This window comes from Heliangelus exortis, chromosome 20 (genome assembly GCF_036169615.1).
Source record: "Heliangelus exortis chromosome 20, bHelExo1.hap1, whole genome shotgun sequence".
In the NCBI taxonomy this organism is placed as follows: domain Eukaryota; kingdom Metazoa; phylum Chordata; class Aves; order Apodiformes; family Trochilidae; genus Heliangelus; species Heliangelus exortis.
The window spans coordinates 2,852,622-2,873,774 of NC_092441.1; the positions used below are offsets into that span (position 1 = coordinate 2,852,622).

The 21,153-nt window shown below is 39.7% G+C and overlaps 1 protein-coding gene across 6 annotated transcripts in view; it reads right to left on the reverse strand.

Moving 5' to 3' along the window:
- The window catches only part of CEP112 (centrosomal protein 112), a 154,679-nt gene that overhangs the window by 41,719 nt on the left and 91,807 nt on the right, over window positions 1-21,153 (reverse strand). For all 6 annotated transcript variants that reach the window (XR_011729896.1, XR_011729895.1, XR_011729898.1 and 3 more), the window contains 2 exons: window positions 16,838-17,068; window positions 1,505-1,567 (listed from right to left, as the gene is read on the reverse strand). Coding sequence is in view for 1 of the 6 variants with exons in the window: in XM_071764138.1 (XP_071620239.1) it covers window positions 1,505-1,567; window positions 16,838-17,068 (294 nt within the window). In the remaining 5 variants the exon portion in view is untranslated. The remainder of the gene's footprint in view (window positions 1-1,504; window positions 1,568-16,837; window positions 17,069-21,153) is intronic.

Sequence of the window (21,153 nt, forward strand, 5' to 3'; positions counted from 1 at the left end):
ATTACCTTGCACTACACTACCTACATGTTCCCACTCTAACAATTAAAGTAATTTTCCTCACCCCTCGTTTAAAAATTCAGAAATGCTTCGATTTTTCCATCTGTCTTTAACAAATGGACCAATTTTTGCACTGACAGCAAATGTCATAAAAATGACAAAGCCAAAAGGTAAAATACAGTTGGCAGTGAAAGGGAACTTTTCCTTAGGGCCTGGCATGTGTTAAATGTTACTTTTGAGCACTGTGGCTTTTCTGTTATTCAGATGACAAGATAAAAATATGGGGTTTTCTGGTGTTGATTGTTTATTTCTTTATAAGTAAGTCTCTAACAAATTGCTAAAAAGGCATTTAGGAGCATCCTCTCTGATTTATCACTGAAGAGGTGAGGGGTGAAGGGACCAGCTCACCCAGCAGGGTCACTCAGAGCTGGTTGCTCAGGACCACGTCCAGTCAGGTTTTTAGTATCTCCAAGGATGGAGACCCCACTATATGCAAAAAAAACAAACAAACAAAAAAAAACCTCCAGAAAATAGAATTATAATGTAAAAACCTACTTACCCATGGCAGTCCAAGACTGAAAATATTTTGAAGTGTTTCTAAAACAGCAAAGTTTGCACTTTCTTGTTGTCTCACTGACCACCTCTGCCTAGCCTAGAGGTTCCTAAACCATCCTTTGCAGTGGTTTTTTTATTTTGATAGGGTATTATTAGACTTTTGTTACTGTTGCTGAGAACACACTTTGCAAGGAAGAGGCAGAATTCTGCTGTGCTGGGAGGAATGAGAGGAATGACACCTCCACATAAACCCTTGTGGCAATTTTCTTCTTATTAAAAGCTTAACTTCTGGTTGCATCTCCATCATTTTTCACACTTCAGTACTACCTGTCAATTAACTGGAAAGCTGAAGTATTTAAAAATCATCCTGCTTTATCATTTTTAAGCATATAGGTAAATTCAGTGCCCATTTTCATCTTCAAAAGGCAACAAAAACTCAAGTCAAAACCAGTTTGCTTTCAGGACAACGATGTTCTTCAAAGTGTTATTTTGGGCAGAAATGTTGGACTTTCTAGGAGAAAGGCTAAAAATCTTGATTGCAGTGTTGGGATTGCTGTCCTGCCATCCAACACCACCTTGGGACATGAAATACAAGTCCTGCTGCTCCTGGTTTTAGGAGATGTGCTGCTTGATAGGACACCTCACCTTCCTTTTCCACCCACTAGTGGAGGACTCAACCCTCTTGGGTCCTCAGGAGAGGAAAAATGAGCTGAAAAAGAGGAAATTTAGCACTCAAAAAATCTCCACCTATTTTTTTTTTTTTTTTTTTTTCGAGTCAGCCTAACGCTCTGTGTTTTTTGGAAGGTTAAAATCTGCAAGACAGACACTGGATGTTTGATTGGGGAAATGCTTTGGGCTTCTCCTCAGCCCCAGAGCAGAAGTCCTGAAGACTTTTCATCAACTTTCCACATCAGATGGATTCACGGGAGGTTCCTGCCTTCTCCCCACCTACCTGCGAGGACTTGGCCAGCTTCTGGCTGTACTCCTTCTCAGTCTGCTTCAGTCGGCTGTGAGCCTGAAACACAGACACACAGAGACACAAAAAACCACCAGATTAGTTGGGATGAAGAACGTGTACAGACACTTTGCCACCGAGCCCTCTGCTTGGCACCTCACCCCGTGCCTATCGCCGGGCTGGGAGCCGCGCCAGCTCCAACGCCCTTTGGTGGCAGCCAAAAAACCACCAGCCCTCGCCTTTCATCTCCAGCCAGCTATTCATCACTTAAAAGAGGGGAGAAACTGCACCTCTGCTGCCAATTATTAGAAAAACATAAAGAGTTCTGTGGATTAAAAAGCAAAAAAAAAAAAAAAAAAATAGAGAGCAAGCGCGCGCGCGCGTGTGGCGGGGAGGCAGCGGACACAGGGATTTCTCAGGGTGATTTGGTTGCTGAACAGAGGGAAAAGGAAAGAAGAAAATCCTAGGAACAGGCTGCCTGGAATATCCAGGACATGGGGGACACGACTCAGTGTCTCAGCTTGGGGTCTGCAACTGCCTTTTGTCCCCTGGCACGTCCCTGCCTATTGAAAGGTGGTGGTGATGCTGCAAATGGAGCCAGTGTGCAGCTGAGCCAGCTGGGAGCTCCTGGACACTCACAGCTCTTGCCTGCTCTTAGCACTTTTTTTCCCCCTCATACCTCAAAGATAAAGAATAAAACAGAGTGAAAACAAAGCTGCCTTGGCATCGTGGAATTTAACAAGCAAATATTTCCATAATTCTGGAGGGAAATAGCTCTTACGGGTTTTTTTCCTCGAATTTCAGAAATAATTTGATGATGATGATAATAATAATAAATTAATTTAATTTAATTTAAGGACACAATTCCTCTCTGTATTTTTCTTGCAAGGTGTCACGTTATAACATTGCCAGAGTAGCCTCAAAGCTCTGTCCTCAGATGAACTGCTGAGCACTCCCCTGTTCTTGGCTCTAAAATTTCAGGACAGGTGTCTAAGAAAAACATTTTCTTAGGGGGACAGAGTCTTACGGAGCTGAGTTCTGAAGCAAATTTAAGCTGATTAAGCTTTCAAAATCAATCTGACCTCATGTTCCAATCTTTGATCTGTCATCCTTAGTTTTCCAGCACACAAACACCAGCTCCTCCAGCTGCCCTGGTGCCAAAGCCTCTTTTGGGGGAGCACAGAAGCTGCCAGGCACATCCCCCCCTTCCAAACCTCAGCTCTAGTTGCAAGGCTGAAACTCCAGTTCTGCAACCAGCAGGGATTTCAGCCAAGCAAACAGTCTCATTGATTTTATTGGACTATAAATTTAGGAGCTTAAAGTTGCAGCGAGTGTTTGGGAGTCCCTGCCAAGCATGATAGAGCTTGAATCATCCTATACAATCCAGCAGTTATCTACTGGGCAGATGAATATATTGCAGCCAGTTAAAAATAATCTTCAAGTTTCCATGATGCTGCAATTTCAGATCTTCAGTCCCTTCAAATTCCAAGATGATGAAACAGATGGAGTTTCATCTGCTGTAATCAAAATTAGTAGGTCAAGAGAGGTTCTCCTCCCCCTCTATTCTGCATTGGTGAGGCCGCACCTGGAGTATTGTGTCCAGTTCTGGGCCCCTCAGTTCAAGAAGGACAGGGAAGTGCTTGAAAGAGTCCAGCGCAGAGCTACTGAGATGATTAAGGGAGTGGAACATCTCCCTTATGAGGAAAGGCTGAGGGAGCTGGGGCTCTTTAGTTTGGAGAAAAGGAGACTGAGGGGTGACCTCATCAATGTTTTCAAATATGTAAGGGGTGAGTGTCAGGGAGATGGAGTTAGGCTTTTCTCAGTGGTGACCAGTGATAGGACAAGGGGTAATGGGTGTAAGTTGGAGCATAGGAGGTTCAAGTTGAATATCAGAAAGAATTTTTTTACTGTAAGGGTGACAGAGCCCTGGAACAGGCTGCCCAGGGGGGTTGTGGAGTCTCCTTCACTGGAGACATTCAAAACCCACCTGGACACGTTCCTAGGGGATGTACTCTAGGGGGCCCTGCTCTGGCAGGGGGGGTTGGACTAGATGATCTTTCCAGGTCCCTTCCAACCCCTAGGATTCTATGATTCTATGATTCTATGAAAACTAATTATCAAATTTGAGCATAATTTTTGAGGACACACGTTTTGGTTGGTGGTTTGTTGGTTTTTTGGGTTTTTTTTCCCCCTGTAAATAACAGCATTACACATTGGTATAAAACAGCATAGAGAAAGACACATTAAATTCCACTCCTACTTTTATCACTTCAAGTGTGCCACAAGCACTGCAAGGGGATATTGTGGGACTTGCACACAATAGAAAATAAATAGAAAGAGCATAATAAATAGAAATAGAAAGAGAATAATAAATAGAAATAGAAAGAGCAGCACCCCAGCAGCAGTAGTGCCAGAGAGCCCTGTGTAAGTTGCATTTCTCTTTGTACTCAGGTTGCCCCATCTTAAAACCCTCTTTCCACTCTATAGTCATCAAGTTTCAGGTTACATTTTACCACCACTGCATATCATAAAATGACTGAACGTGCCAGTTCATCTCTGGGGGGGAAAAGTAAAAAATAAATGACAGTAATAGTATAAATTACTGGTACTCCCAGAAAAGGAGAGCTACAGGTCAGCAAAGCACTGCAAAGAAGATCACATTACAGCTGCTCTCACTCAGCTTGCCTGGGGTAAAAGTCTTCATCTTTCAGAGAAGCAGCTTTATAACCTCCTGAACTCACAGAAGAAATCCCAATAAATAAAAAAAAAACCACTCACAACTTCCATAAACAAATTAGGGCTTGTTTGTTCACACTGAGTAGAACCAGGATGACCTCTGATAGATTTAAGAGGAGATCCAAAAGGAATATCTGATGAATTTCAGCCCTTCAATTAATACAAAGTGCATCCACCCAGCTTGTTTAAAGGCAATTGCAACATTTTATTTAATAATGCCTTTAAAAAAATTCCAATTAGCAAAATATTTCTAAGTTGTCTCCCAGTCATCACCAAACCACCAATTCTTGTCTTCCCTTGCAGTCCCAAACAACCTGATTTGAGGGCTCTGATTTTCAGAAGCACTGAGCTACCCCAACTTCCACCAGAGGTGACAAAACCCCATTTAAAGCCTCTCCAGCTTTCCCCCTGCCTATCTGAACCCTGTGGCACTAAAACTCTGGACAGTTCAGATCTGGTCCCTAATCCCATAGGGGTTTTGCATCCTCCCAGGGAGCAGCAGAGAAGCTCTGCAGGATGCAGGTTCTGCCACTTGGAGCACACTGGGCAGCTGAAGATTTAAGTCATGGCCATGCCCAGGAACACTCTTTTACTGCAAAAAAATTACTAATTTTTCCTGCAGAAAGTTTTCTAACAGGCTGCTCAGATCATGCACTGGGTGAAGCCTCATTTCTTCTGTATTACTTGAAGGGTATTCCCTAACTTTCAGGTCAGGTGCTATTTTAGAAATATAATGAATAAGAATCCAACTGGCAGGTGAATATTTGGAGGGGCAGGCAGTGTTCATTAAAGTCTAACTCTTTTTATAGCAATGGGCAGCACCACAAATACAGTTAATGGCCTTAAACCAGTTTTCTGTGTGTGAGAGGTGGCTGCTGAAATTCAGACTTGGCAAAAACTTGACAGAAATATCAATTGTAATAACCATTTTTATAATAAAAGGGTGTAAATTGGATAAGCCATAGAGGAATCCCACTGATTCAAAAATTAACTTCTGTTTAGTTTCACACAGTTAATACATATTTGAGCTAAAACTATTTGATTAGGACAATTTTACATGCAGTTATTTTATATTATAGAGGGAGGACTTTTGCATTAAAAAGATTATGTCCTTGTTACAGTTAATTGGTTTTAAAAACCAACTATAATTCTCTAACAAGCCTTAAAGCATCATATTGTGGTTGCTGAGCAAAACTCCACTGACTTCAACAAAACATTTCACCTAAAAATTAAAAATGGTATTAGCCCTACAGATGTGGTATCTGAATTAAAGGATACTGCTTAACATTGCCTTATTTTCATTTTTTCCTTTTATGAACCAGAACAGAACTATTAATAAAAGAGCAAGGTGATTACACCACAAAAGTATAACACATCCTACCCTAATTAACAAAATTTTATATGATATTTTTTAGGTATAAGATGTATTAGAGGGGACATTTAGCTCCAGTTCCAGTTGATGTCACAGATGCAGACAGAAATTCTACTGCACTGAGGGCTTGGGAGGCACATGGACAACTTCATCCTCCAGCAACATCCAGGAAGGAGTTTAGGACACCTAATGTTTATCAAAATGTTTATCAAAATAATGTTTCTAATATAATAATGTTGATAATGTTTATCAAAAATGCAGCTGTAAAGAATTTTTTTGGAGCAGTACAAATCCCTGCATGTCCCAATGGCTTTGGAATGTTGATTTTCAGATGGAGATTTAGATTTCTATTATGCTACACATTTCATAGGAAAACTAATTCCTGCAACTCAACTGCAGAGAGATCTGTAAGATTTAGGGATGCCTAGAGAAATCTTGTTCATCTCTACATGATTTACAGTTTTAGTAGTGCTTGGATTTGATTTCAATCCCCCCAAAACATAAACAAGCAACAAAGCCCCCCCAAACACAGCTCCCAATCTACACATCCAAAGTCACCAGCAGAAAAGCAAATTTAAGAAATCTGTTTAGGGTACTAGCTATGAATTAATTATTTTCCAAAATGCCTACAACTAACTAAATGATGGCCATACATAAGCTGATCCTCCATAATTAGTTAGATAAAAGTGAAAGCAAACTTTAAAAAAAAAAAAAAAGAAAATAAAGGGAGGGGGGGGGAGGAAATCAAAGGGTGGAGGAAGGAGAAGAAAGAAAACTTGCTCCAGGGAAGAAGCAACTGTTCTCTGATGTGTAGCAAAGAATTTAACATCAAAGAACTAATGTAAATGGGGCCCATTTACCTTAAAAAACAACACACCACTCTGCACTCTGGAAAACTTCTATTTAAGCTTGACAGCTTATGCTTTATACCAAAATTCAAGATTGTGTAATTTGACAGATGTCAAAAGAAAATGACCTGCAGAATGGCTGCTCCAGCAATTTTTGTTATTAAGGATGTTAAATCACTATGTACAGTATCTGTTTAAACTTCAGAGATCAGCAGATCACCTTTTAAGTCCAATTGTAGGTAAAAATTTCATTTTGACCTCAAAGCCTGAAACATGCATTTTTCTTCTGTGCCTCTAATAGTGACACTGGGTGACTTCCCAGGCCAACTCCCTGCTTGGTTTTGCTGCTCTCCCCACCAATCAGACACTAAAAAGAAAGCTGAATCTCTGTGTAGCAGGGAAAATAGCACAGCAGTTCAAATATGTAATTTGAGACCCCCAAAAGACCATTAAATATAGTTCAATATCCAAAATGATGTTAACAGAATAATTAGTCAAGTACCAAATGACTTCAAGGGCTTTGAAAATGAATGATAGAAATCCCAGTCTGTCATATCCACAAATCCTATTAATATTCTATTTTACATTCCACTTTTGTAGGTCTATACATTTTTTTTCTTTTTTTTTTTTTTTTTTTTCTTTAAACATACATCTCTAGGGTAAAAAAACCCCTCTCATTCATGTACTAAGTACTTTTCATTGGGAAAAAAAAAAAACCAAGAATGAACAGAAATGAATTTGACATTCTACCTGTCTGAAAAATTGCCTTTCTGCTGTATTTTGTAATTCTATGCTTAATGGGGGCTTGCTGAAACATTGCTTGGTGCTGGAGGAAAACCTTCATTTCCAGCTCTTTCATTTCAACCCACAGTGTACTTCTAACCATTGTGAAATGATGTAAAGAAATTAAATATATTTAACTCTTCTGAACATTCTTTTCTGTGTCTGATGCCAGTTATACCATCCTTACACTGGGATGCAGTCCCTGCCTTCAGCTAAATGGATTTCCTGAGCACCTAAATATTTGCCAGGGTCACCAATACTGATTTTTATTCAAAAAATAGACAGACACCTTATTTAAAAACAACCCCACAACTTGGCCCAAAATCCAAGCCTTGTGTACAACACAAGGTCTTAAAACCTGATGAATAGCCTGGTTTTGGCCCATGAAACTCTTCAATACCTTAAATACACTTTATGCAGGATGGAACTGATGAGTGAAGCAGGCTCAGAAATGACAGACAGAGGATTGGAAGGTGATGTGTGCTGTCACATTTTGGCAAAGCAAGCTGGGAGGCAGGTGGCTTTTACAGGATGGCACAATTCCTCCTCCTGCTCAACAACCCCACGAGATGAGCTGAATAAACCCAGTGAGGATGTTGAGACTGCAGCACATTCAGGTACTGAACCCTGGTGTTCATGCCTAAAGCTGGTCCAGCACAAATCCAGTGCTGGAGAATGATTTTTCATCTTTTCCTGGTTTTCTTCTGTTCTGTCCAACTAAATTAAGGTGGTTATTTCAAGAGGGTTTAAGACACTACATCAAAAGTGGTAGCTTTTTCTTTTCCAGAGCCTTAACAAATAAAACATGGACTCAAAGGGCACCATTTGAGCTTTTACAAGCTGCCATTATACACCAGGAACCTCAGGCACCTCCTGTTCATGTGCACCCTGTCTCTCTCTCCTACTCCAATATACAGAAGTTTACAGAATAGATTCTATCACTCAGGCCCAGCTGGTTTTGGTACCCAAACAGCTGCCACCAAGGAGTATCACAAAGGGATAGGCTGCTAAACCTCTTTGAAGATGCAAGTCAAAGCTCATGTTTCCTCCCCAAATAGAAGGCAACAATGCCATGATGTGACACTGATCCCTGATTTGACTCATTTAAAGGCTACTTACTATGAGCCTGACAACACACAACTCTTTCAATAATCAGAGATTTCCGAGCCCCATGCACTTTCTCATTGTACATCAGGTAAATTTACACTCCTTGACTTTTATCAGCCAGATCCCATAAGGCTCCTGAAAGGAATACAAAGAGGTAAGGAGGTGGGTTTTATTTTTTAAGATCCCCCATTGCTGTTTGAAGTTGAATTTTGTGGCAATAACAAGCAAGTGTTAAAAAGATAACTTGAAAAAAAGTCCTATGTATGTTTAATTTTGAGGAAGAATCTTTTTATTGAACAGAGGGAGAAGAGGAAACAAAGGGCCAGACTTAGTTTTACCAAGTTAACTCAGTCTTACAAAGTTACATCACTAGTTGAGAGCCCAGCAGAAGTTAAGCTCCTACAGCTGGAAAGACAAACATTCAAACTACAACCAAATCCCCTAACAAATCTATGATCTGAAGCAATCAGTGTTCCTTAGCAAGATTATGCTGGATTACTTTTTGTAGTTTTAAACACAACAAAGCTTCCCCAAAAAGAATGACAACTTCCCAGAGCCAGCAAGCATTACTGCACTGATGAGTAACCAAGCACAAGTCCAGCAAAGCCCCAATTAAAAAGAGAATGGAATATATTGCTCAATCATTAAAGCAATTAAAAACATAAATAAGACATTGCAAGACTCTTAACATTCCCTGTGTTTAATTATTTATCCATTCTCTGTCCTGCAGCTGCAGGTCAGAATTAACTGAACTAAATAGAGGAGAACTCTTTGGGGGATTTGTACCTTATTCAGTTTCGAGCAAACACCCAAATTCATTTCCAATTCACACAAGAACTGCAACAGTTTCACCTAAATCAGATTTTCTACAAGTTAAACACCCCTCCTACACTCAGATGTGATTGTGAAACGACTTTGATCTCTGTTCCCAAATTTATTGCTCTGTGTAATCCATGACAAACTATAATGTGATTTACTGTATCTCTATATGACAGCCCAGCAGCTGACAGAACGTAATAATTTAGCATAAGAAAAAAAAAACCTTCTGGCACCAAAATATACAAATCATAATTGAGGTACTTTAGTATCACATTACAATGAAGCATATGCAGCCTGATCATAAGGACTTCAGAACAATTAGAGCTCTTTTTCACCCATTTAATGAAGGTGGATTTTACTCTGTGACATGTTCTGCAGCTGGAAGCAAGTCAGTTTGGAATATTTGTTTCTTCATATTAAAGACTGAGAGAATAATGAGATTGTTTTACCCTATTTCCCAAACACTCCAACCCCTCCAAAAAGGGGAGAAAAAAACCCCACCTGCTGTTTTTTTCTATTATAAAGATAGGAAGAAAGAACAAATAAACATAAACAACGCCTTCAAATTATGCCAGAATTTAAATACGCAAGAAAAGTGTTTTATATTAGTTTGGTCTTGATTACCAAGCATTTTTTCTAAACTAAAACTACAGTGGAAAAATCCTGATGCCCCAATCCTGCCCTAAGCAGGGATGTGATGCACAGATTCATGGGGCAGCTTTTGCTTTGCCTTGTGCTGATTCTCAAGGTCGAGTGAGAAAATCTTTGTGGAAAGAATTCATCACCCCAGAAACTTGCAAGCCAAGTAAGAATGTGGCATGGAATGGAGGAGACATTTCCTCTTAGCATTTACTGGTTTTGGTAACAAACACCAGTTATTAAGGTGTCCCAGTGGAACCAGCAGCAATCACTGCAGGCACTGGGATTCAGCACCAGGACATCAGGTGCAGGATTTGTCTTCTCCCCCTTGGCTCAGCCCCCAGACCAGATGCTCTTCATTCAGTAATTCTGAAAGAATCTAAGAATGAATTGGCTGAGTTAAAAATAAAGAAAATAAATAAATATCTCACATTACAACCAGCTACTGGGCTGGAGAGAAGCCAATGGTTTCCCTAATGTTATAATGGGCCCTGGGATGTTGAGATAAGCAAAACTGATAAATCAGAGAAAACTACCTACATTTAATCAGCCTTCTCTAAGAGACATAGTACTGTGAAAAAAAAAAAAAAAATTGAGGCAATGAGTCACTTGGGCCTTAAAAAATATTTCATAAACTTAAAATAATAAGCAATTGAGTAGAACAAGATAAAGTTGGTGTGTTACAGTTTGTTTGGATAGTGAAGAAAGGCTCAGGAAACTATAGAAAAAATAATTAGAACAGTCATTCTGCCACTGGAAAAGCCTCCTGCACTTCTTAACCAGCAAAGTTCATATTGAAAATGTCACTTGTCCTTAAAGCATCAGGTAATATCCTCCAAAATCAGGCTCCTGGGCCACTGAGCTCACTGCCCTCTCCTCCAGGTGCTGCCTGCAGAAACCTGGCTCCCTTCTGCAGGCTGTGCCCCTCCTATTCCCCCAGCACCCACAGCTGCCCTCTGAGGGAAATTAGAAGTTAAATCCCTGCTTATTCCCATTAGTGCCTGGTTATGAACACACTGCTCATAAAAGTGGTTAATTTGAAGCTGCTGATAACATCTGCCTCCACAACCTCCACGGAAATCAATTCAAGACGCTCTCTAACTATTGTTTAGAGAGGTACCTTCTTTCACCAGGTTTGAATTAATCTCTTCTTAGTTCCCAGCAGCTACACCCAAGTTCCTGGGAGGTAAAGAAGCAGTCAGCATTCACCTTATTCACCATCTTCATGATTTTGGGAGGCCTGATCTTAGGAGCACATAGCAAAAGCTACAACCTGGAAGTTATAGAACTGAGAAAAAGCAGAGTGCCCTGGTTGAGGCAGAACAAGAAGCAATTGGTGTTAGGACACAGACTTGACAAGAATTAGGAGACAGAGAAGATGTGAATGCTTCTTAGACAGAGAGCTGAGATTAATAACAGTTGGTTTCAAAAAAAAAAAAAAAAACCACAACCAAATCTCTCAACCAACTACCCAGCTATAATTGATCTGATGGGGAGTGAATAAAGTGTGTTGAAAGACAGGCCATATGATGGAGCACAAGTTTTATCAGTCCTTGCCCTGCTGAAAGCTATCTTAATTCCATATTTTGTCATAATTTATCATTTGGCTCAACTATGCTTCTTCTTGTCTGGTTCTCATTTCTTCCCAGCGTTGCATCAGTCGTATTAATTTTTAACCCTCTGAGGTTATTGGTGAATGCAAATAACCCGGGGCTTGATCTCCTCTCAAACATTAATGAAGATGTTAAAAAGTAAACCTACTGTTCAGGAGTGCAAACAAACATTTAAAAATTTCAGTCTCAAAAATGCCACAATATGTAACAACTGGTGGAGAGTGCCCTCAAGCAAGGAGAAAAACATTTGTCTCCAGTATCATTAGATACCAATTTAATGATATCATTATATTATGGAAGAATACATGTCCACATTTTATGGTTGACCTACTTGCCCCCATGTAAATAACCAGGGTATCACTGCAATGAGTCTGAAAAATCTCAATGCTCCTAAAAATGAAGCTGTCTATAGTGGGGCTATTAGTGTCCAAGTTAATGAAGTGAAAGGTGTCACTCAGGTCAAAGACTCCATTATGCCACAAAGTCTAAGCAGGAATTGCCTGAATTGCTGCAGAAATGGTCCAGTTCCCAGAAGATCTCAGACACAAAGATGGAACTGACTCTTGTAGTTAATGAAATGTAGAGTTGGCAAAGAACAACAGCCAGAGACAGTATTGAAGAGCATCAGCTACCAGAAATCATGCCGTGATGCTTCTTCATGAGCAGAAATAACTCAACTGATTCAGGAAAACTCAGTGTCTTTAACAACTGCTTCAGGAAAACTCAGTGTCTTTAACACTGTCTTTAACAACTGCTTCAGGAAAACTCAGTGTCTTTAACAGAGCATCTCTTGAAGCACCTTTTAAATCTCTGCAAATGTCATTTTCTTTCTCTTCATCTTCTATTTCTTTCCCAGTGCTGAGCAGCATGACATCAGCTGGATGAGCACTGACAATAGTGCTGGAACAGATCCTGGGAGTTACTGAGATTCCTACATATGCTGGAGGAAAGTCTGCCCAACGAGCATGGCCAACTGGACTGCACCCTAGGGCTGCTTAATTAATCCAGCATCATAAGCTTGATGATGAAAGAAGGGCTAAAAAGCTCTCCAGGCACATGATCACCTTATTTGCAAACTATATCCAGGTAGAAGTTGTTCTAAAAATGAAGCATCCAACTACAGGACACTGACTGCAGATGACAAAACAATATGATTTTTTATGAAGTTGTTCCTCTTCATTAGGGAAACAGTCACATCAAGTACAATACTTTGAACTGATTTATATAAATATATATATTTTTTTTTTAATTTAACCTTCACTTGGAATTTCCTGGGCATTTCAGTTTTTCTATCAACTTCCCACCACACAGGTGAAGTGACTGTAACAAGTATAGACTAGAAAACATTTTAAATGTCACTTTTTATTTAAAATAACAGAAAGAATAATTTAGTGGTATCACTAAAGCCTAGAAGAAGGAATTGCAGGGCTCTGGCCAAGTTTCATGCCACCTCAGAGTCCCAGCTCTCCAGAGGGAACCATTTCACAACTGCACTGAAATCTGATTTGCAGAAACTAAAGTGTTTGACCTTTTTTTTTTTTTTTTGACTACAGCTTCATCCTGTAATCAAATAGCACGTGCATTCAGCACAGTCAACACACAAAAATGTAAATTACTTCTCCACAAGAAAAGCAGAACTGAAAAATAATTAGATGTTCCTGGAACCTGCATAAAGATGTAACAGGACGATTCAAAATATCTACTTAAATACAGGAGTCAATAAAAATTATTTAGAGAGGGGAAAAAACCCTAAACCCAACCTTTTTTTCTCCCATTCCAATTTACTCACGTGGGCTGCTCAAAGAGTTTTTTGTGAGAAATTTGCAGTCCCAGGGTTGCTTCCTTTGAGCATTGCTCTCATGCCTAATGCTCAGGTCAGGCTTTCCGAACGTTCATTTTCTTTGCCAAGAAAACACCCCAGATGGATGCTCCAAACCAGTTGTGTCAGCCAAGCTTTACATCTGCACACACTCAGAAATGTCTCCTGCTTTCAGTAATTTGTGGCAAAGCTGAAAAGGTTCCCAGGCCTTGTACAGCCCCTTCCACCTGGCTGATGAAGGCTCCTGCCCCAAGTGCTGCTGATGCACCCCAAAGCACACCTGCATCCCACTGAAATGTCTCATTAGTGGAGCCTAACTACAGGACCAGGCATCCCTAATATGTTTAGGTCTTAAACAGTTTATGTTTCGTTTCATCCTAATGAGGTATGACTTCAAATAAAAAAAAAAAAAAATTAAGCTCCCATCCTGTCAGAAACTGCCAGAATCACTCGCTGGAATGAAATGCAAGCAACTTAAATCTGCCCTTTAAAAGTAAATCAAAAGTCGTTTGGATTGAATGGGTTCTGAAATGACATTTAAGATTTCTTAACTAATAGACAAAAAATTATTTGGAGACATTCTCAAGCTATTTTTATGTTGGAGACAGATGAAATATCTTATGGATGTCCTGCAGCCCTAAGAACACAATAAGCACTGTTTCAATCCTCTCTGCTATAGTTTAGTCAACCTAAACACATTAATTTGTGTCTACTTCATATCCAACATGGTTTATCTGATTTTAAAGCCATTAAAATTTCTCATCCTCACAAAACAAGGTGGTTCTGTGTTCAGGTAGAGCCCTCATCACCTCCTCCAGTGCTCCTGCAGCTCAGGGGGCAGCACTTGGCAGGAAGACTCAGAGGTGCCCAACTTATCATGGAATCATGGAATTGTTTGGGTTGGAAAAGCCCTTGAGGATCATCCAGTGCTAACCTAGCACTGCCAAATCTACCACTGCACCATGCCCACAACAGCTTCAATATGGATATTTTAAGGTCAGCCCTAGCTCATTTTGAGGGCATGGTGTTGAACTGAAAATAATCCCTGCAACAGGCACTGGGAAATTATGGACTTTTCCCTTCAGTACTATTTCCACAACAGCAGATGCCATGTTTATTTTTCCTCTAGTGCAGGTTCCACTGGGCAACCTGGTTAATATTTACCCACTCCTCACCCCCTGCTGATGGGGAGATGCAATAACTGTGAAAATAGATTTGCTTTGAGAACCCCAGGTTCAAAAACATCCCCATACAATGCTTGCTGAGCAACTTTCTGGCACTGGGTGCTGCAATCCCTAACAAAATGATTCAACTAAAATATGACAATAAACAAGAAAATTGATATTTTTAATCAACAGAAAACGAAAGACCTCAGTACATCAAAATTATGTCCTAATATATTGAAAAGCTGTCTATAAATGTCCCCAAATATTTACATGTCCTCTTGCAATGAAAACTGGTTTTCTACCTCTGAACCCTCCGCCTCCTCCCCATTTTTACTACAGTTTTTTTTTTTCACTGAAGTTTGAGCCTTTTCCTCTGTATTTCATCATGTTCACGTGAAAACCAATCCACAATTACCCACAGCAACCCACAGAGAAATCAGTGGTACTCAGAGAACAGACCACAGAGGCATAAGATCCTTCACTTGGGAATGGATTGACCTTCAAAAAATCTGGACAGTCATCTGTTCCAAGCCCACACAGGGAAACTGAGCTTCCCCTTGGATTTTTAAGCAATCTTTACAGGATTGGGAAAAAAAAAAAAAGTAAAAAGTTGAGAATACAATTTTTTTCTCCCACATTGCCCTAAATCTCAAGGTAAGAAGATTGGGAGAAAAAATAAAAAGCCTTTTAAAACAAATTTCAAGACTCATGTCCCAATAATTAAGATGTACTCCCCCTCTCTTGGATAAAATCTCCTTCATCAAACTTCTGTAGACTTTAAAAGGATCAAGATTTGAACTAAGTTAGCTGAGAGAATAACTTTTGAGCTTTAAATAGTGTTTTCCCTCTAAGATACTTTGACTTTTGGACTTTGTGGCCACAGCTCTACCTTAGGAAGACAGAAATGAAGCAGAATGGAAAAGGGAGATTGAAAGTGAATACAAGGATTCTCCCAAGCTTGTGGAAGGCTTTCCAGCACAGATTCTTTTTAGTTTTCTCCTCCTATCTTTAAGACAATATGTGCTCTTTTGACTAGAGGTAGAAGCAGGGAAGCAAGCTAAACAATAACATTTTCAATAGTAGTTAATACAGCTTAAAATTAGAAATTTCTTTTTTGAAAAACAGAAAAAAATCCAACAAATTAAAAACCAGTATTTCTGACAGACATGACAATTCAAGACTATTAAAGATATTGCCCTATGAAGGATTATTTGTAACTTTAATTTGAGGATGTAAAGAAGTTAACTTTTCTTTTGCTATAACTACACATGTAGAAAAAGATCAAAGAAAGAAAAGAATTGAGATTCAAATTCCATTTTTAAGCAAAAATGACAATGTCTTCCTGAGTTAAAATTAATCCTTTAATGATGATTTTCAAAGGTTTAAATACTTTCTGTGACCTTGGCTTTAAATAATTATGCCAAGCAGAGCTTTCTTTCCATCCAGAAAAGATTCTGAATTGTTGATCACAGCCGTTTTAATGGCTTCAGGCTGGCTGATTTCCAACATAATCCTCCAAATGCTGTTTAAAATTACACACCAAGAACCTGATGCAGGTAAATGAAATGTCACTTTCACAAAAGCTGTTCCAACAGTGTATGCAGATTGTTCATTTGTGCCTGGCTACATCTCTTTGCAAGAAAATGTATGATTTATTGCATTAACACACATAAAAAAAGACACTTCAACAACTATCTGCTTACATATACAGAGAGTCGACCATAAATATTAAAGAGGGTTTTTTTTAGTTGAGCTTTTGAAAGAAAACTCTGAAGTTTCAGCTCCTCTCATCCCCAACATGGTGAAATACTTGAATTCAGGATGCTGGTGTAAGGGGCTCAACAAGCTGCAGGCAGTGACCCCACTGAACAGAGTGTCCCTGAAACATTAATTTTTATTTTGAAGCCTTTCACACCTCCTTGCCTGATACACACAGGCAAAAGCAGAGCAGCCACTGTGAGCAACCAGACCCAATTTCCTTGCAGTTTTAACCTGAACTCCTTAAGAACTTTCCCTCTTATTAAGGGAGAAAAAGCTTGGTTAGATAGAACCACCCTTTCTTCTCTATTCCAGCAAAAGAAAAGTGATTATTTTAGTCTTTGGCTGGTTTTGCCTTTGAAATCATCTGGATCTTTCAAGTCCCACCATCTCCCAAGCACCTCAGGGTCAGCCCAGCTGGAAGATGCTGCCCCAGCATCACTCTGGGGCTGCTGTGTGCTGGGGGCTCTTGTGACAGAACCCCAAAACCTTCCATCCTTTTGCCAGGACATCCAGTGCCAGATCTCCAGCATACATCTAATTTTTTGTGCAACTCAAGTGAGCCCTGAATGTGTTTCTGCAGTGAAACTTTACACATCAGAGGTGATTTGGAGTTGATTGCTCCCACTTTGCCACCCCCACGAGAAGCAGCCCCAGTCCAACCTCCTACCTTGTCCAAGGCCTTCTCTGTCTCTGCTGTGTGCAGCTTTTTCAGGTGTAATGTCATGATTTCTGCCTCTGCTTTCAGCTTATTCACTGCAGCCTCATGGTCCCGAGCTGCCCTCTGCTTCTCCTCTTCCCACTGATGCTTCAGCTCCAGCAGCTGCTGCTTCCTCTGAGCATCCACCTGGATCAGCTCTTCCCTCAGCTTGCAGACTTGGTTCTCCAAATCACAGATAACCTGTGAAAGGAAGGACAAAGTAAAAAATACAAAAAAAAAAAACCAAAAAAAAAAAACCAAAAAAAAAAACCAAAAAAAAAAAAACCAAAAAAAAAACAAAAAAAAAAAAAAAAAACCCCACAAAAAAAAAACCCAAAAAAAACAACCCAAAAAAAACCCAAAAAAAACCCCAAAGAAAAAGCAAACAAAAAACAAAAAACCAAAGAAACAAAAAAAAAAACCATACAAAAAACCAAAAAAACCAACCAAAAAACCCCACCAAAAATAAAATTAAAAAACCAAACAAAAATAAAACAACCAAAAAAAATCCAACCAAAAAAAAAAAAACCAAATGAAAGCAACCCACAAGCCATCTGATCATCTCAGACAAGCTTTAGTTGGGCTAGAAAGGAGACTCACAAGATTCTCTCTCCTTTTTCTTGGCCTCTTCTTGCTTTTCCCCCTCTCCTCATACATGCAGATGAATAAAGCTCCCTGCTAACCCAAAGTGTGGCTGGAGCAAGATGTACTTTTTTTGGAGGAGGTGCCCCCATAGGTCAAGAAATGTGGGTTATGGTATATAATCACTATGTAGAATGTCCAGGCCTTTTTTTTTTTTTTTCCTGATGATAACCTGCTGCCTCCTAATGAGATATCAGAGTATCCCCAATTATTTATCAATCAGTTACAGATTATAGGCTGCATTACACCACTGGTGCTGATGTGCACCAGGAAGGTATCAAGGAATCTTCTCCTTCAGATGAGGGAACTGGAGCATTCCCAGAGCATGACCTGGGCCAGAGACTTAGACAGGCTGGAGAGTTGGGCAGGGAGAAACATGATGAAATTCAACAAGGGGAAGTGTAGAGTTTTGCATTTGGGGAAGAACAACACGATGTCCCAGTATAGGTTGGGGGCTGAGCTGCTGGAGAGCAGTGTAGGTGAAAGAGACCTGGGGGTCCTGGTAGACAAGAAGATGCCCATGAGCCAGCAATGTGCCCTTGTGGCCAAGAAGGCCAATGGCATCCTGGGGTGCATTAGAAAGGGTGTGGTTAGTAGGTCAAGAGAGGTTCTCCTCCCCCTCTATTCTGCATTGGTGAGGCCACACCTGGAGTATTGTGTCCAGTTCTGGGCCCCTCAGTTCAAGAAGGACAGGGAAGTGCTTGAAAGAGTCCAGCGCAGAGCTACTGAGATGATTAAGGGAGTGGAACATCTCCCTTATGAGGAAAGGCTGAGGGAGCTGGGGCTCTTTAGTTTGGAGAAAAGGAGACTGAGGGGTGACCTCATCAATGTTTTCAAATATGTAAGGGGTGAGTGTCAGGGAGATGGAGTTAGGCTTTTCTCAGTGGTGACCAGTGATAGGACAAGGGGTAATGGGTGTAAATTGGAGCATAGGAGGTTCAAGTTGAATATCAGAAAAAATTTTTTTACTGTAAGGGTGACAGAGCCCTGGAACAGGCTGCCCAGGGGGGTTGTGGAGTCTCCTTCACTGGAGACATTCAAACCCCACCTGGACACGTTCCTAGGGGATGTACTCTAGGGGGCCCTGCTCTGGCAGGGGGGGTTGGACTAGATGATCTTTCGAGGTCCCTTCCAACCCCTAGGATTCTATGATTCTATGATTCTATGATTCTTAAGACGGGAAAGGGTCCAGATAGGACACACCACCTCCAAAATGCAAGACACAGACTTCAGAACCCACAACTAAAAACCTCACCACAGTGTTTTCCCCTTTTTTCTCCCTGCTCCACAAGGAACTGTGCAGTTCCCTGGGATTCCTTCCCAGGGGATGTGAGTACAGTGAGATGAGAACCTGATGTTCTCCCAAAGAGATGGAGGTGACTCAGCTCAAGCTTATTAAAGGCTTCATAAGAAAATCTGATGGAAATTGCTGTATATTTAAAGATCCCATTGCCCTGGAATGTCAGTTCCTGTTTCTAGAGCTCTGAACTGATCTCTTTCCCAACTACTATTTTTCTTTTTTTTGACATTCTGAATATACTGGCTGTATTCAGTTAAACCATCTATTTGCTGTCTCTCAGAACCACATTACTACAAATCTCTGAAAAAGAAACCTTCATTTCTGACCAAAGCTTGGGAAGTGAGTGACTATCAGCAACACAGCCCTGGACATTAATATCCCAGGAGATTGTTATAAATACTGTGATCTGAGAGAGAAAAATCAAGGCTTGAAAGCTTCCCTGGTTTTTCAAACCATTTGAGTTGTAAGGTGTAATAAAGGACTTATCACCTCCTCTCAAGCCTGCAGTTGGGCTCTTTGACTATCCCAGCTGTAACATGAATTAAATAATATTAACCATTAAATAATATTAACCACCTTGGAAATCTATCACAAGACTGACGTTATGCTTCCATGCTTTCTTAATTACTCATTGGCATTATTCCTTACTGTGCCAAAGGTAAAAGTGTGTGTGTGCAGAGCTGGAATGAGCAAATTGTGTGTACAGCAGTATTTATAGAGGCCACACCACATAATTCAGCTCTATCAGCATTATCTCAAACATCTGTTTCATATAGTGTAATCTGCACTAGATCCTTTCCTTCCTTTCCTGATCTTTTCCTTTATACATCCTTAATTTTTCTTAAAAAAAAAAAAAAAAAAAAAAAAAAAGTAGGGTACACTTTAGCATATAATTGTCCAGACAACATAAAGTACCTTTTAACATATAATTATAATCTACAATAAGAATTACTCTTGTAATTCTTTTGGAAAATAATGTCTCCTCAACATCATAATGAAATGTTAGCCTAAGTGGCTTTGACTGCACCAAAGAAATGCTCAGAGCTACAATTTCTATAGGATTATATGGGCTGAGTTCTCAACTGCCATAGGTAATATTTGGGTTTTTTAATATATGTCCCAATACAAATCCTGCCTGGAATAGTAACAATTATATTTTAATCTGAGAGAGGTCTTTGTGAGAACTCATTCCCCCCGCTACCACTTTCCTTCTCTCTTTTTTTTTTTCTTTCTTTTCTTTTTTCTTTCTTTTCTTTTTTCTTTCTTTTCTTTTTTCTTTCTTTTCTTTTTTCTTTCTTTTCTTTTTTCTTTCTTTTCTTTTTTCTTTCTTTTCTCTTTCTTTCTTTCTTTTCCCTTCCTCCCTTCCTCCCTTCCTCCCTTCCTCCCTTCCTTCCTTCCTTCCTTCCCTCCTTCCTTCCCTCCTTCCTTCCTTCCCTCCTTTTTTTCCTTCTTTCTTTCTTTCTTTCCTTCTTTCTTTCTTTTTCCTTCTTTCTTTCTTTCTTTTTCTTTTTTTTTTCTCTTCTTTAAAATAAAAACCTGCCTTAAACTTTCTCCCCCGTGTAAATAAAACTAAGATATTACACTGCTCAGAAGTTCCCTGAAAACTTTCACAAAATATTTAGGATGAGGACTCAAGGTTAATGATAGAGGGGAAATTCATTCATAAATCATACCACAAGCCAAAACAGAGACTGGGTGAATTCCTGACTCAACTCTTACATTTGTCAGCTTTTCTTTGTTCTATATTCAATAATTCTTGCACAAAGCCATAAGAAATTAAAGAGTACAAGATATTGCCTCCTACTGCCACATGGAAAAAGTACCAGCTCCAAGCCTTCAGATTCCAAACTGAGGAGCCAAAAGGTAATGGGCTGTTAAAAGTAAAATTAACAGTAATTAATATGCAAAGGAGAATTAATGTTGGACCTCATAGATGGCAAAAGCAGATTTGCTTCTATTAGGAAAGAAGAAAGCCTCTCAAGACAGGGTGATGGCAGTAATATGATTTAAAAAGTCTTTTTGGAGCAACTTCTCTGCCAGTAAGATGATGTTAAGAGACATCTAATCTCTCCAAAATGCCTGGAAAAAGCCTATATTGGGGATCACAGCCACAGTTCTTGTCAATTACTTTAAAATAAGTCTATGTCTCACAGCCAGATTATTTTTCCCCATAAACAAAGTCACTGCAGAAGCAGCTTACAACTGAACAACTTTGTGGAACATGGACATCTTCAAACTGCTAAAGGAAACAAATCCCAAACTTTTCATCACTAAGATTCTGCTCTCCCACATGCCAGGTTTAATAAACTGTTATTAGACTTAAATGTAGGCAAATAAGTACTAC